The 14,346-nt window shown below is 47.3% G+C and overlaps 1 protein-coding gene across 10 annotated transcripts in view; it reads left to right on the top strand.

Moving 5' to 3' along the window:
• Positions 1-14,346, top strand: part of nav2 (neuron navigator 2) — a 603,312-nt gene that overhangs the window by 360,776 nt on the left and 228,190 nt on the right. For 8 of the 10 annotated variants that reach the window (XM_033038682.1, XM_033038683.1, XM_033038677.1 and 5 more), the window contains 3 exons: positions 5,927-5,999; positions 7,455-7,785; positions 13,689-13,757. In XM_033038682.1, the coding sequence (XP_032894573.1) occupies positions 5,927-5,999; positions 7,455-7,785; positions 13,689-13,757 (473 nt within the window). The remainder of the gene's footprint in view (positions 1-5,926; positions 6,000-7,454; positions 7,786-13,688; positions 13,758-14,346) is intronic. The other 2 variants (XM_033038685.1, XM_033038681.1) reach the window with 1 other exon arrangement.

Raw genomic sequence — 14,346 nt, 5'->3', positions numbered from 1 at the left:
CTTGCTTTATTTTCTTTGTGCCTTACACGTTCAAAGATTATTGTGGGCGGCACGGTGGCACAGCGGTAGAGTTGCTGCCTCACAGAGACCCGCTACAGGTGCTGTCTGTACGGAGTTTGTACGTTCTCCCCGTGACCCGCGTGGGTTTTCTCCGGGTGCTCCGGTTTCCCCCCCACATTCCAAAGACGTACAGGTTTGTAGGTTAATTGGCTTGATAAAATTGTAAATTGTCCCTAGTTTGAGTAGGACAGCGTTAGTGTGTGGGGATCGCTGGTCGGGGTGGACCCATTGGATAGAAGGGCCTGTTTCCGTGCTGTATCTCAAAGACCCAAAACATGACCTAACCATGTTCTCCAGAGATGCTGCCTGACCCGTTGAATTACTCCAGCACTTAAGGACAAACAAAGTGCTGGAGTAACTCAGCTGGTCAGGCAGCACCTTTGGAGAACATGGATAGATAATGTTTCTGGTCGAGACCCTTCTCCAGACTGTGTATTAACCAGCATCTGCAGTTCTTTGTTTCTATGTTCTTACTCCAGCAAGAACTGTCCTAATCTGCTGCAGGAACTCAGCTGGTCAAGACGACAGAGTCTCAGTGCGGGTTCATGACCCAAGATGCCAACTATTTCTTCATCCCCCCCCCCCCCCTCCCCTCACCCCTCACTGATGCTGCTCAACCCCCTGACCTCCTCCAGTGGGTTAACGCAAGGGGAGGGGGATGGTTTATTTACTCCATCTTCACATTGAAAGGATTCTGAGACATTGAGGAGCCAGAGAACAGGTGAACTTCTCAAACTTTGTTGTTACTTCATGTGTTAGAGAACAGCTGAGATAGTAAACTCATCTTCATTGGTATTCATTCAATCGGTTATTTTTGCTCATTCAAAATAGAAAGCCAGGTTAGCAATCATTTCTACACCCATCTATGTATCTACCTTTCTACCAAGTGATTACAAGACTTTAATGCTCAATGTCTAATTTGGAAGCAGAACGTTCTTTAGTGTCTTGAAACACTTGGCAATCAGTGATCATTTTTTAAGTGCTCACTGTGTTTAGTTCATTAATGTTCATTAATGGTCTAAAATCTTCCATGTTTAGACTTAATTTAGTTTAGAGATACTGCGCTGAAACAGGCCCTTCGGCCCACCGAGTCCTCGCCGACCAGCGATCTCCGCACACTAACATTATCCTACACACACCAGGAACAATTTACAATTTACAACTTACCGAAGCCAATTAACTTACAAACCTGCACGTCTTTGGAGTACGGGAGGAAACCGAAGCACCCGGGGAAAAAACCCACCGGGGCACGAAGGGAAAAGGCTTTCCTCAGGTGCTCCGGTTTCCTCCCACACTCCAGAGACGTGCAGGTTGGTAGGTTAATTGGCTTCGGTAAGTTATAAATTGCTCTTCGTGTGTGTAGGATAGTGCTAGTGTGCGGAGATCGATGGTGGGCATGGACTCGGGGGGGGAGGGGAGGGGGAGGGGGGGGGGGTGGTGACCGAAGGGCCTGTTTCCACGCAGTCTCTCTAAATTAAACTAAAACGAAACATTGAAGATTTTAAGGTAGACAAAAATGCTGGAGACCAGGGTCTCGACCCGAAACGTCGCCTTTTCCTTCTCTCCATAGATGCTGCCTCACCCGCTGAGTTTCTCCAGCATTTTTGTCTACCTTCGATTTCTCCAGCATCTGCAGTTCTTTCCTAAACGTTGAAGATTTTAAAGCGTTAATCATGCACAAAACCTCATTGAAACATATAAGATTGTAAAGGGCTTGGACACGCTAGAGGCAGGAAACATGTTCCCGATGTTGGGGGAGTTCAGAACCAGGGGCCACTGTTTAAGAATAAGGGGTAAGCCATTTAGAACGGAGACGAGGAAACACTTTTTTCTCACAGAGAGTGGTGAGTCTGTGGAATTCTCTGCCTCAGAACGCAGTGGAGGCCGGTTCTCTGGATGCTTTCAAGAGAGAGCTAGATAGGGCTCTTAAAGATAGCGGAGTCAGGGGGTATGGGGAGAAGGCAGGAACGGGGTACTGATTGGGGATGATCAGCCATGATCACATTGAATGGTGGTGCTGGCTCGAGGGGCCGAATGGCCTACTCCTGCACCTATTGTCTATTGTCTATTGTCTAAGCATACCCTGCAGCACAGGCTACTGAAGCCCAAGTGCTGGCTGAAGCATCCTGGTTACCTTCCAGTTGCTACCTGGCACACAGGTATACACAGGTGTACAGAGTCAAGCCAGGATGACATCATTACTATGGCACTCACTGTTGCCAGGAGACAAGTGCACAAATGGACGGCGTTACCTGAGCGTTGGCATCAAGCTTGGATTTACACCGTAGAGACTTGACAATCTGATGCTGGCAGAGGGTGAGTTTGTGCATTAATTTATCCGCAAGCTGCTATCCATGAACCGTGTCTGCGCAATGCCGTGGTTAGAAGTTCCAGCTGTCTGGTGTGGAATAAAAAAATTGTATTAATTTCACACTTTGCATTCCACAAGAGTAAACGTCCGAGTCGAGTGCTCTGCATTAGATTGCTGCAGCAGCTGAACTGGCAAACTGCACACTCATAATTCCGTGCAGTCACCTATAGATCAAGCCTCGCAACCGGTGTGGGTCCTTGCAACGCATTTCACCAGAGCTGAATTGAAGGAAACAGCGTAGGAAGGAACTGCAGATGCTAGTTTACACCGACGATAGACACAAAATGCTGGAGTAACTCAGCGGGACAGGCAGCATCTCTGGAGAAAAGTCTGAAGAAGGGTCTCGACCCGAAACGTCACCCATTCCTTCTCTCCAAACATGCCGGCTGGCCCGCTGAGTTACTCCACCATTTTGTGTCTGTCTTCGCAATAAGGAAACTGTGACTTTGTAAATATCGTAAAACCCAAGTAGAATGTTGATATGAGGGTGAATAATTCCGAGCTACTTCCCAGCTGTCAGGCAACTGAACATCCTGTCACTGTCACTATTATCTGAATGGTGGCCGATTAGGAAAAGGGGAGATGCAACGAGACCTGGGTGTCATGGTACACCAGTCATTAAAAGTAGGAATGTAGATGCAACAGGCAGTGAAGAAAGCAAATGGTATGTTAGCACTCATAGCAAAAGGATTTGAGTATAAGAGCAGGGAGGTTCTACTGCAGTTGTACAAGGTCTTGATGAGACCACACCTGGAGTATTGCGTACAGTTTTGGTCACCAAATCTGAGGAAAGACATTCTTGCCATAGAGGGAGTACAGAGAAGGTTCACCAGACTGATTCCTGGGATGGCAGGACTTTCATATGAAGAAAGACTGGATAGACTCGGCTTGTACACGCTAGAATTCAGAAGATTGAGGGGGGATCTTATAGAAACTTACAAAATTCTTAAGGGGTTGGACAGGCTAGATGCAGGAAGATTATTCCCGATGTTGGGGAAGTCCAGAACTAGAGGTCACAGTTTAAGGATAAGAGGGAAGTCTTTTAGGACCGAGATGAGAAAATCATTTTTCACACAGAGAGTGGTGAATCTGTGGAATTCTCTGCCACAGAAGGTAGTTGAGGCCAGTTCATTGGCTATATTTAAGAGGGAGTTAGATGTGGCTAAAGGGATCAGGGGGTATGGAGAGAAGGCAGGGATGGGATACTGAGTTGGATGATCAGCCATGATAGCGGTGCAGGCTCAAAGGGCTGAATGGCCTACTCCTGCACCTATTTTCTATGTTTCTATGTCACCAACTAGACAATGATCCTGATCCACCTTATTGGAGACCCTTATGCGCCTGTCTCACTTTGGCCGGCAGTTACATGACAGGCCGGTGGCACGCGAAGATTTAGTGCAGGACGAAATCCACACTCCTCCACACCACTCCATGCGCCCGTCCCGCGCTACCCACGTGCTACCCACACACTAGCAGGTCGCGTAAATGGCGCGCGAATGACGGCCAAGTGGAACAGGCCCTTAAGACTATCTTTAATCGGACTTTACTGGACTTCCTCTTGCCCGAAACATGTTTCCCTTTATCCTGTATCTGCACACTGTGGATGTCTTGATTGTAATCACGTATCGTCTTCGCTGACAGGATAGCACGCAACAAAAAAGCTTTTCACTGTACCTGGGTACATGTGACAACAATAAACAAACGTAAACAAAACTAAACTAATTAACTGCTGTGGAACAAAAAACAAAAAGGTTTATATAATTTCTTCATACCAAAGTAGGAAACATCATCTAATTTAGTTTCAGTTTTGAGACACAGTGCGGAAGCAGGCCCTTCGGCCCACAGCCATCCCCGCACAAACTAACACTAACCTACACACACTGGGGACAATTTTACATTCATACCAAGACAATTAACCTACAAACCTGTACGTCTTTGGAGTGTGGGAGGAAACCGAAGATCTCAAGAGAATGGGGAGAATGTGCAAACTCTGTACAGACAGCACCCGTAGTCAGGATAGAACCTGGGTCTCTGGCGCTGTAGGCAGCAACTCTACCGCTGCGCCACCGTGCCGTCACTGAATTTGTGCGATTCTTGGTCAACTTGGTCACACACCAAGGTTGGTGGATCTTGCTCAATGCATCTCATGGTGAATTGCCATGAGCCAACCCACCTAGCAACCACATCAAGGATTTTATAACCTGGCTTTGTTCACCTTTGTGTCCTCACAGGCGTTTACATTTGTTTGGGAATGAAGGGTAAATGACATCTTCTATTGACTGTTCTTTAGGCGACTGCTTATACTAGGCGCGGCCATCATTGCTTGTCCTGTTCATTGAAAGAGTGGCTGTTCCATGGGACAGTGGGACATGGGGGACCAAAGGACACGTCCACCCTGGAAGTAGCCACGTTAAATGCTCTTAGATTTAATTGAGCTGAATGCATCTTTGGAGGTCGGATGAATACTGTAAATGGGGTTTAGTTTTTATTTTAGCTTTAAGAGATACAGCATGGAAACAGGCCCTTCAGCCCACTATATCCATGCTATCCATCGATCTCCTGTTCACACTATTTCTGTTATCAAAGTTCAAAGTTTAAATGTATTTGTCACATACACCATAAGGTGCAGTGGAATGTAATTTACCATGCAGCTTTACAATTCATAAAGGACATAATACACAACTTAATTCAACACAGACATCCACCACAGCATTCTTCACTGTGGTGGAAGGGAATACAGTTCACACAGTCCTCCTCCTCCTCCCTTGTTCAACCGTGGTCGGGGCCTTGACCCTCCGTAGTTGCCGCTACGGACAGCCCGATGTTCAAGCTCTCTGGTCGGGATGGTCGGAACCCCGACGTCGGGACAGATTGAGCACAGCTCGCGGCCTGGAGCTCCCAAAACGGCCACCTCCTTACCGGAGACCGCGGCTTCCGGACGCTGTAGGCCCCAGGCCGGCAGGTCGGAGCACTTCTCCGGCGATCCCACTTTCTCATCCACTCCCGACACACTCGGGACAACTAACAGGGGCCAGTCGGCCTTCAAACCTGCACGTCTTTGGAGTGTGGGAGGAAACCGGCGATCCTGGAGAAGACCCACGCAGGTCACGGGGCGAACGTTCAAACTCCGTACAGACAGCGCCCGTAGTCAGGATCGAACCCGGGTCTCTGGCGCTGTGAGGCAGTAACTCTACCGCTGCGCCACCGTGCCGCCGATGGTTCATAGCGTAATCGTTTGTTATCTTGTTGGGTGAATGGGAAGGCGTTTGGGTTAACGTAAGGAAAATTGTAGCCATATCCAGTGATATTTTATCCCCTTCTTTGGTTGATAGGTTGGTTGCTTGTTGGCGGAGAAAGGAATACTATGAAAGAACAAGACATACAATTGTCATGGGAGGTTAACATATTATTTGGAGTAGATGGAATCATCTCTGATCTATTTCTCGTGCAACAGGATTCAAATTGCTCTTTTCCTTTGTGTTTATCTATCTCCAGATTGAAAACATTGATGTGTGCCTGAGTTTCTTGGCTGCCAAAGGGGTGAACATACAGGGTCTTTCGGCAGAAGGTAAGAAATTATTCTACATTTCATGTTCTCAAATTAAGCAGAACCTTTGAATCATGATAGGATTTAGCTCTTAAAAATAGCGGAGTCAGGGGATATGGGGAGAAGGCTGGAACGGGGTACTTATTGTGGATGATCAGCCATGATCACATTGAATGGCAGTGCTGGCACGAAGGGCTGAATGGCCTACTCCTGCACCTATTGTGTATTGTCTATCGTCAATTGATGCAATCAGCTAAAGGCAAGGTAGACAAAAATGCTGGAGAAATTTAGCGGGTGCAGCAGCATCTATGGAGCGAAGGAAATAGGCAACGTTTCGGTCCGAAACGTTGCCTATTTCCTTCGCTCCATAGATGCTGCTGCACCCACTGAGTTTCTCCAGCATTTTTGTCTACCTTCGATTTTCCAGCATCTGCAGTTCCTTCTTAAACACGATAAAGGCAAGGATAGGATGGATGTGGAGAGGATGTTTCCACTAGTGGGAGAGTCTGGGACCAGAGATCACAGCCTCAGAATTAAAGGACTTTCCTTTAGGAAGGAGATGAGGAAGAATTTCATTTGTAAGGGGGTGGTGAATCTGTAGAATTCATTGCCACAGAATGCTGCGGAGGCCACGTCAATGGATATTTTTAAGGCCGAAATGGATAGATTCTTCATTAGTACTGGTGTCAGGGGTTATGGGGAGAAATGGGGTTAAGAGGGAAAGATAGATCAGCCTTGATTGAATGGCGGAGTAGACTTGATGGGCCGAATGGGCTTATCCTGCTCCTATCACCATAAACTTATGAAGCTGCTTTCTCGGGAGCGGCACGGTGGTGCAGCGGTAGAATTGCTGCCTTACTGCGCTGGCAGCTCTAGAGTCCCGGGTTCGATCCCGACTACGGGTGCTGTCTGCACGGAGTTTGTACATTCTCCCCATGACCTGCGTGGGTTTTCCCCCGAGATCTTCGGTTTCCTCCCACACTCCACAGACGCGCAGGTTCGTAGGTTAATCGTCTTAACATAAGAGTGTAAATTGTCCCGCGTGCGGGGATCGCAGGTCGGCGCGGGCTCGGTGGGCTGAGGGGCCTGTTTCCGCGCTGTACCACTAAACTAGGCCAAGCTGAACTAATGGCGAGACGGAACGCAGATCTCTGGCTCGGTGAGCCATCACCACTAACTAAACCGATGAACCTTTGCGTGACTTTTGTCTGTGGAATTATCTGCCTCAGAGGGCGGTGGAGGCAGGTTCTCTGGATGCTTTCACGAGAGAGCTAGATAGGGCTCTTAAAGATAACGGAGTCAGGGGATATGGGGAGAAGGTAGGAACGGGGTACTGATTGTGGATGATCAGCCATGATCACATTAAATGGCGGTGCTGGCTCGAGGGGCCGAATGGCCTACTCCTGCACCTATTGTCTATTGTCTATTGTCTATTGACAGACATTGATCTGCATATTGCTGCCTTATCTGTTTCAGAAATCCGGAATGGAAATCTAAAGGCGATCTTGGGCCTCTTCTTTAGCCTGTCCCGGTACAAGCAGCAACAGCAGCAGCAGCAACAGCAGCAGCAACCACAGAAACAGCAGACACAGACACAGACACAGCAGCAGCCGCTGAAGCCACAGACGCAGCAACAGCCTGGGGTTGTGTGTCAGCAGCAGGGGGCCCAGCATCACCACCCCCCACAGTCCCCGTGTCAACCTGGCCCTCAGCAGCAACCGCAGCCCACACCTCACCACCACCCCCACCACCACCCAGCACAGCAACAGCCGTGCCAGCAAAAGGCGCAGCTGGAAATGCAGTCAAGGTTTGCCTCTTTCCATTGATAAATGCAACGCTAAGCAATGCTTAACTCTTCATCTTAAAGAAAAGACCCACGAGGTGTTTGTGTGGGAAGGAACTGCAGGTGCTGGTTTACACCGCAGACGAACGCAAAATGCTGGAGTAACTCGGCGGGTCAGGCAGCATCTCTGGAGAACAGGAATAGGTAGCATTTTGGTTCAAAGCCCTTCTTCAGTCAGGAGAGTTCTTTGTACCTCTTCATATCTCTTGTTTCCCTCTCCCCTGACTCTCAGTCTGAAGAAGGGTCTTGACCAGAAACATCACCTATTCCTTTTCTCCAGAGATGCTGCCTGTCCCGCTGAGTTACTTCAGCTGTTTGTGCCGATCTCACGAGGGGTTTCCTGGCTGTAGAAGCAAAGAAATGCAGAGGCTGGTTAAGAAGCAAAAGAACACAAGAAGGGTCTCGACCCGAAACCTCGTCTATCCATGTTCTCAGGCGATGCTGCTTGTCCCACTGAGTGTAGAGGGGAAAGATAGATCAGCCTTGATTGAATGGCGGTGTAGACTTGATGGGCCGAATGGATTTAGAAATCTAGACTTTAGAGTTACAGCGCGGAAACAGGCCCTTCGGCCCACCGAGTCCGGACCGACCAGTGAGTACACAGACACTAGCACAATCCTACACACAAGGGACAATTTACAACTTTACAAAATCCAATTAGCCGGGTGCTGCCTTCACGGAGTTTGCACGTTCTCCCTGTGATCCTCCAGTTTTCCTCCTAAATTCCCAAATTGTGCCAATTTGTAGGTTAATTGGCCCTTTGTAAATTGGGTAGGCAGTGATGGAGACAGTGGATTGCGTAGAATTGGTGTGATGGGGTGATCGATGGTCTGCGAGGACTCGGTGTGCTGGAAGGCCTGTTCCCATGATATATCTCTCAACTAAACGGAACAGAGCTTAAAAGATTGGGGAAAGAATTTGAGCAATTCAAAATGTGGGGATGAATTTGTAGCAGGTGTAGCGATCTCATCGATGAATCCCTTCCACCGTGGCAAGAATAGACAATAGACAATAGGTGCAGGAGTAGGCCATTCGGCCCTTCGAGCCAGCACGGCCATTCAATGTGATCATGGCTGATCATCCCCAATCAGTACCCCGTTCCTGCCTTCTCCCCATATCCCCTGACTCCGCTATCTTTAAGAACCCTATCTAGCTCTCTCTTGAAAGCAGCCAGAGAACCGGCCTCCACCGCCCTCTGAGGCAGAGAATTCCACAGACTCACCACTCTCTGTGAGAAAAAGTGTTTCCTCGTCTCCGTTCTAAATGGCTTAAATATTTTTAAACTGTGGCCCCTGGTTCTGGACTCCCCCAACATCGGGAACATCGGGAAGAAGTTTTATAAAGTTGAAGATGAAGGTTTCAGAGTGGCACGAGAGGACACAAAGTGCTGGAGTAGCTCAATGGGCCAGGCAGCATCTCAGGAGCACATGGACAGGTGACGGACGTAAGGTCCCGACCCAAAACGTCGCCTACCTACGTCCCCCAGAGATGCTGCCTGACCTGCTGAGTTACTCCAGCACTTTGTGTCTTCTTTTCTAAGGCAGCATCTGCAGTTCCCTGTTTCTACCATCTTCTCATGGTTGGTCTGGGATGAGCTATAACTACTGGCTTAGACAATAATGCCCACATCCTCCAAATGAACAAAAATAACCGCATTTTCTTTTGCCGATCCTAGTCCTCCTTTGTTAATGAAGCAAAGTTCAATTGTAACACTCAAATATTTATGCTTATTATTTTTTGAAGCTGCCTGATTAAAGTGGAATAAGGTCAGATCCAAATTAATGGTTTTTACTTGGTTTAGTTGAGAAAAGAACTGCAGATGCTGATTTAAATCGAAGATAAACACAAAATGCTGGAGTAACTCAGCGGGACGGGCAGCATCTCTGGAGAGAAGGAATGGGTGACGGTTTCGGCTCTGAAGAAGGGTCTCGACCCGAAAAGTCACGCATTCCCTCCCTCTAGAGATGCTGCCTGGCCCGCTGAGTTACTCCAGCTTTTTGTGTCTTTCTTAGTGTAGTTTAGTTTAATTTGGAGATACAGAATGGAGACATGCCCTTTGGCCCACCCAGTCCATGAGGATTCTGAAGTGAACCTGTTCACACTAGTTCTATGTTATTCCACTTTCTCACCCATATTCGGAGCAATTCACAGAGGCCAATTAACCTACAATCCCGCACGCCTTTGCGAAACTGGAGCACCCGGAGAAAACCAACGCGGTCCCAGGGAGAACGTGCGAACTCCACACAGACAGCACCCGTAGTCAGGATTGAACGCGGGTCTCTGGCGCTGTAAGGCAGCAACTCTACCGCTGCCCCACTGTGCCCTAGTGGTTTAATTTATGCAATCTAGTTGTGTGAGGGGTCATATTCACAATATGATATTATTTAACTCCTTGGCCTGGTTTTATGTCACCTTGGAAGCAGCAAGTCAGAACCCAGTGAGCACAAAGAGTTCATGTTTGACCCAAGTAACATTTCAGACACAGAGATTTTGGATCTTTATCGATTCTTGTGGTCACGGATCATTAATAACATCCGTGTTATTGAACTCCAGTGGCAGCTTTTGAAAAAGCAGGCACATAGACACATAGACATAGAAACATAGAAAATAGGTGCAGGAGTAGGCTATTCGGCCCTTCGATCCAGCACCGCCATTCAATATGATCATGGCTGATCATCCAAAAACTCAGTAGCTTGTTCCTGCCTTCTCCCTATATCCCTTGATTCCGTTAGCTGCAAGAGCTACATCCAACTCTCTCTTGAGGACAATTCACTGGATGAATTTAAAAGAGAGTTTGATATAGTTCTTGGGACTAGCGGAATCAAGGGATATGGGAGAAGGCACGCATGGGTTACTGATTGTGGATGATCAGCCATGATCACGATGAATGGCGGTGCAGGGCCAAATGGCCTCCTCCTGCATATATTTTCTGTGTATCTATCTATGTATCTATGAATACATCCAGTGAATAGATTGAGGAAGAGAGATACTACTTATTGATTAGGGTGCTTAAGATTAAACTTGGCACCTAAGCAAGACCTGCTGGTCTGTATGGATCAACTTTACTGAACTGGCATGGTTTGGCCATACTATACTGAACTGCATGCAAAAAAATAATTTCACTAAGTCTGTACACATGATAATATTGAACCATTGAACTTAGAAACACAGAAACATAGAAAATAGGTGCAGGAGTAGGCCATTCGGCCATTCAATATGATCATAGCTGATCATCCAACTCAGTATCCTGTACCTGCCTTCTCTCCATACCCCATGATCCCTTTAGCCACAAGGGCCACATCTAGCTCCCTCTTGAATATAGCCATTGAACTGGCCTCAACTACCTTCTGAGGCAGAGAATTCCACAGATTCACCACTCTCTGTGTGAATTTTCTTTTCTCATCTCTTTCCTAAAAGATTTCCCCCTTATCCTTAAACTGTGACCCCTTGTTCTGGACTTCCCCAACATCAGGAACAATCTTCCTGCTTCTAGCCTGTCCAACCCCTTAAGAATTTTGTAAGTTTCTATAAGATCCCCCCTCAATCTTCTAAATTCTAGCGAGTACTAGCCGAGTCTATCCAAATGAAACTTGCGGTTCATTTTCTCAAAAAGGTTTACTGGGGAAGTCGTTCTTTTAAAATTATTTTCTTTTTCCCCTGGTTGCAGAACACAGAACAGCAGAGCATAAGAACAGGGCCCCCTTGCGTACAATATTTAGTTTAATTTAGTGTAGACATACAGAGCAGAAACAGGCCCTTCGGCCCACTGAGCCCGTGCCGACCATTGATCCCCGCACACTAGCATTATCGTATGCATACAAGGGGCAATTTACTCTTTTACCAAAGCCAATTAACCTATAAACCTGCACGTCATTGGAGTATGTGAGGAAACCGGAGCATCCGGAGAAAGCCCACGTGGTCATGGGGAGAACGTACAAACTCCGTATGGACAGCACCCGTAGTCAGGGTCTCTGGTGCTGTAACTAGTGGGAGAGTCTGGGACCAGAGGCCATAGCTTCAGAATAAAAGAACAATCCTTTAGGATGGATTGTTTATGAAAGAACTGCAGATGCCCACCGTAAATTGGAGGAGCAGCACCTCATATTTTGCTTGGGTAGTTTACACCACAGCGGTATGAACATTGACTTCTCCAATTTCAGGTAGTCCCTGCTTTCTCCCTCCTTCCCCTCCCCTTCCCAGCTCTCCCACAGCCCACTATCTCTGCCCCTTCCTTTCTTCTTCCCACCACCCCACCCCCACATCAGTCTGAAAAAGGGTCTTGACCCGAAACGTCACCTATTCCTTCGCTCCATAGATGCTGCCTCACCCGCTGAGTTTCTCCAGCATTTTTGTCTACCTTCCTTTAGGAAGGAGATGAGGAGGAATTTCTTTAGTCAGAGGGATGGTGAATCTGTGGAATTTAGTGCCACAGATGGCTGTGGAGGCCCAGTCAATGGATATTTTTAAGGCGAAGATTGACAGATTCTTGATTAGTACGGGTGTCAGGGATGATGAGGTGAAAGCAAGAGAACGGGGTTACGAGGGAGAGATAGATCGGCCATGATTGATTGGTGGGATAGACTTGATGGGCCGAATGGCCTAATTCTGTTCCAATCATTTATGAACTTAGGCATTGAAACTTGATATATGTAATACCTAGTTGCCATTGAACCACATCTTGCACAACTGGCCCTTTGGTCATTTGCCAGGAGATTCATGAGATCGATTTTAAAGCATACTTACTTTTCCGTGTGAGCGTCCACACCTGTTTGGAGAAAGGACCTCGTGGTGACACATCTGGGAGAGCCGCTGCCTCACAGAGCCAGTGACCCGGATTCAGTCTTCACCTCGGCTGCTGTCTGTGTGGAGTTTGCACACTCTCCCTGTGACCGCGTGTGTTTCCTCCGGGTGCCGGGTGTGTGTCCTCCCCACATCCCTAAGACGTAGGATAATTGGCCCTGTGTAAAATCGCCCCCAGTGCATAGGGAGTGCCTGAGAAAGCGGGACAACATAAAACTAGTTTGGATGGGTGGTCGATGGCCAGCATGGAATCGGTGGGCCGAAGGGCCTGTTTCCATGCTGTGCCTTACAGAATTATTTACATGTCTTATACTGATCGTATATATCGCATTAGTTACCTGGCAGCTTTTAACTCATTCATCTTCCAAAACAATTATCCATTGTTCTGTGAACATTTCTAACATTCTATACTTCCACTGCATCTTCGTGTGAAATATATTCCACACGTTTGCAGTCTTTTACCTCAGGAAGGTTTATCTCCATTGCACCGTTACCTTTCTGCCCCTAGATATGAATTTCTTGAGCTTTATTTCAGAAATATTAAAGTCCATTTGAAGTCACACTTATGGGAATAGGGGACTAGGGGAAAATAAGTGTTCGGCAGGGACTTGAAGGGCCGAGATGGCCTGTTTTCCGTGCTGTAAATTGTTATATGGAAAAATTATATTTGAGTAACCCAAGATAAATATACCTAAAACAAAAGATGCAAAGTGCGGGTCATGTCCACATCGTATCCATGTTCTCTAGAGATGCTTGCCACAAAATGCTCACAGTCAGGATCGAACCCTGACCAATGGCAGTAACTCCATCGCTGTGCCACTGTGCGCCCTTCCTTCTTTGATAATGGAAAGACTACTTTGTCAAACAAAGTCGAGAATTGTACTTACTAATGTTATAGTATTTGGATCCAGTTAGAACTTTCTTCACAGCTTCGGGGCAAGTTTAGTGGAGATTGGAACTTTGGTTCTATAGACATTCATATTGCATGTTCTCTGCTGATTCTGTGCTATCATGCTCTATCCTTTATTCATGATCACATTTTTCCTTTCTTCTTCTCTGTCGTACAGTGTGTCATCCAGGTTACCATTCCAAAGCAAAAGCACAAGAAATACGCCCTCTCAGAGAAAGACCTCTAGGTCAGCTGGTCTTGCTTGTTTATAGCCCACTGGTCGCTTTTTTAAAAATATTTTAGCGCCGACTGCATGGCCAGGCATTTTGCAAGCTTGCTGAACAGCTTAACCCGCAGTGCTTGCCGAGACGAAGGCAGAAGCCTTGCATCTACTCAGCAAGATGGGCAGCACTTGCGATGGGAGGAACAGAATTAACGTTTGGGATACAAAAGTATCGACCTGATATATGGTTGACTGTGTGGGGTGGGAGGACCTGTTGCTCCTCCCGTGCAACAGGTCGCGCTGCACAGCAGGAGCACCCAACACAATCCACCAAACCACAGACCCTATAGCGAGCAAGATGGTCCACTTGACGAAAAAGACGTAGAACGGTCATGGGCAGGTTCATGGGTGATTTTCGGCCCCATTTCCGTAACCGGCTTCCGTCTCCGCACCAAAGATCCCGTAGCGGAGCAAAGATACGAGTGCGGAGACGGAAGCCGGTTATGGAAACATCCTCGTAAAAATAAAAGTTCTTTGATAAAAATCTTCTCCTCATTTTCAGAATTATAATTTATTAACACAAACTGTTCCCCCGCAACGTTGATTACACTGC

Source organism: Amblyraja radiata, chromosome 20, assembly GCF_010909765.2.
Source record: "Amblyraja radiata isolate CabotCenter1 chromosome 20, sAmbRad1.1.pri, whole genome shotgun sequence".
NCBI classification, from domain to species: Eukaryota; Metazoa; Chordata; class Chondrichthyes; order Rajiformes; family Rajidae; genus Amblyraja; species Amblyraja radiata.
The sequence above is the reverse complement of the archived record's forward strand: the minus strand, read 5'-3'. Positions and strand labels throughout refer to the sequence as shown.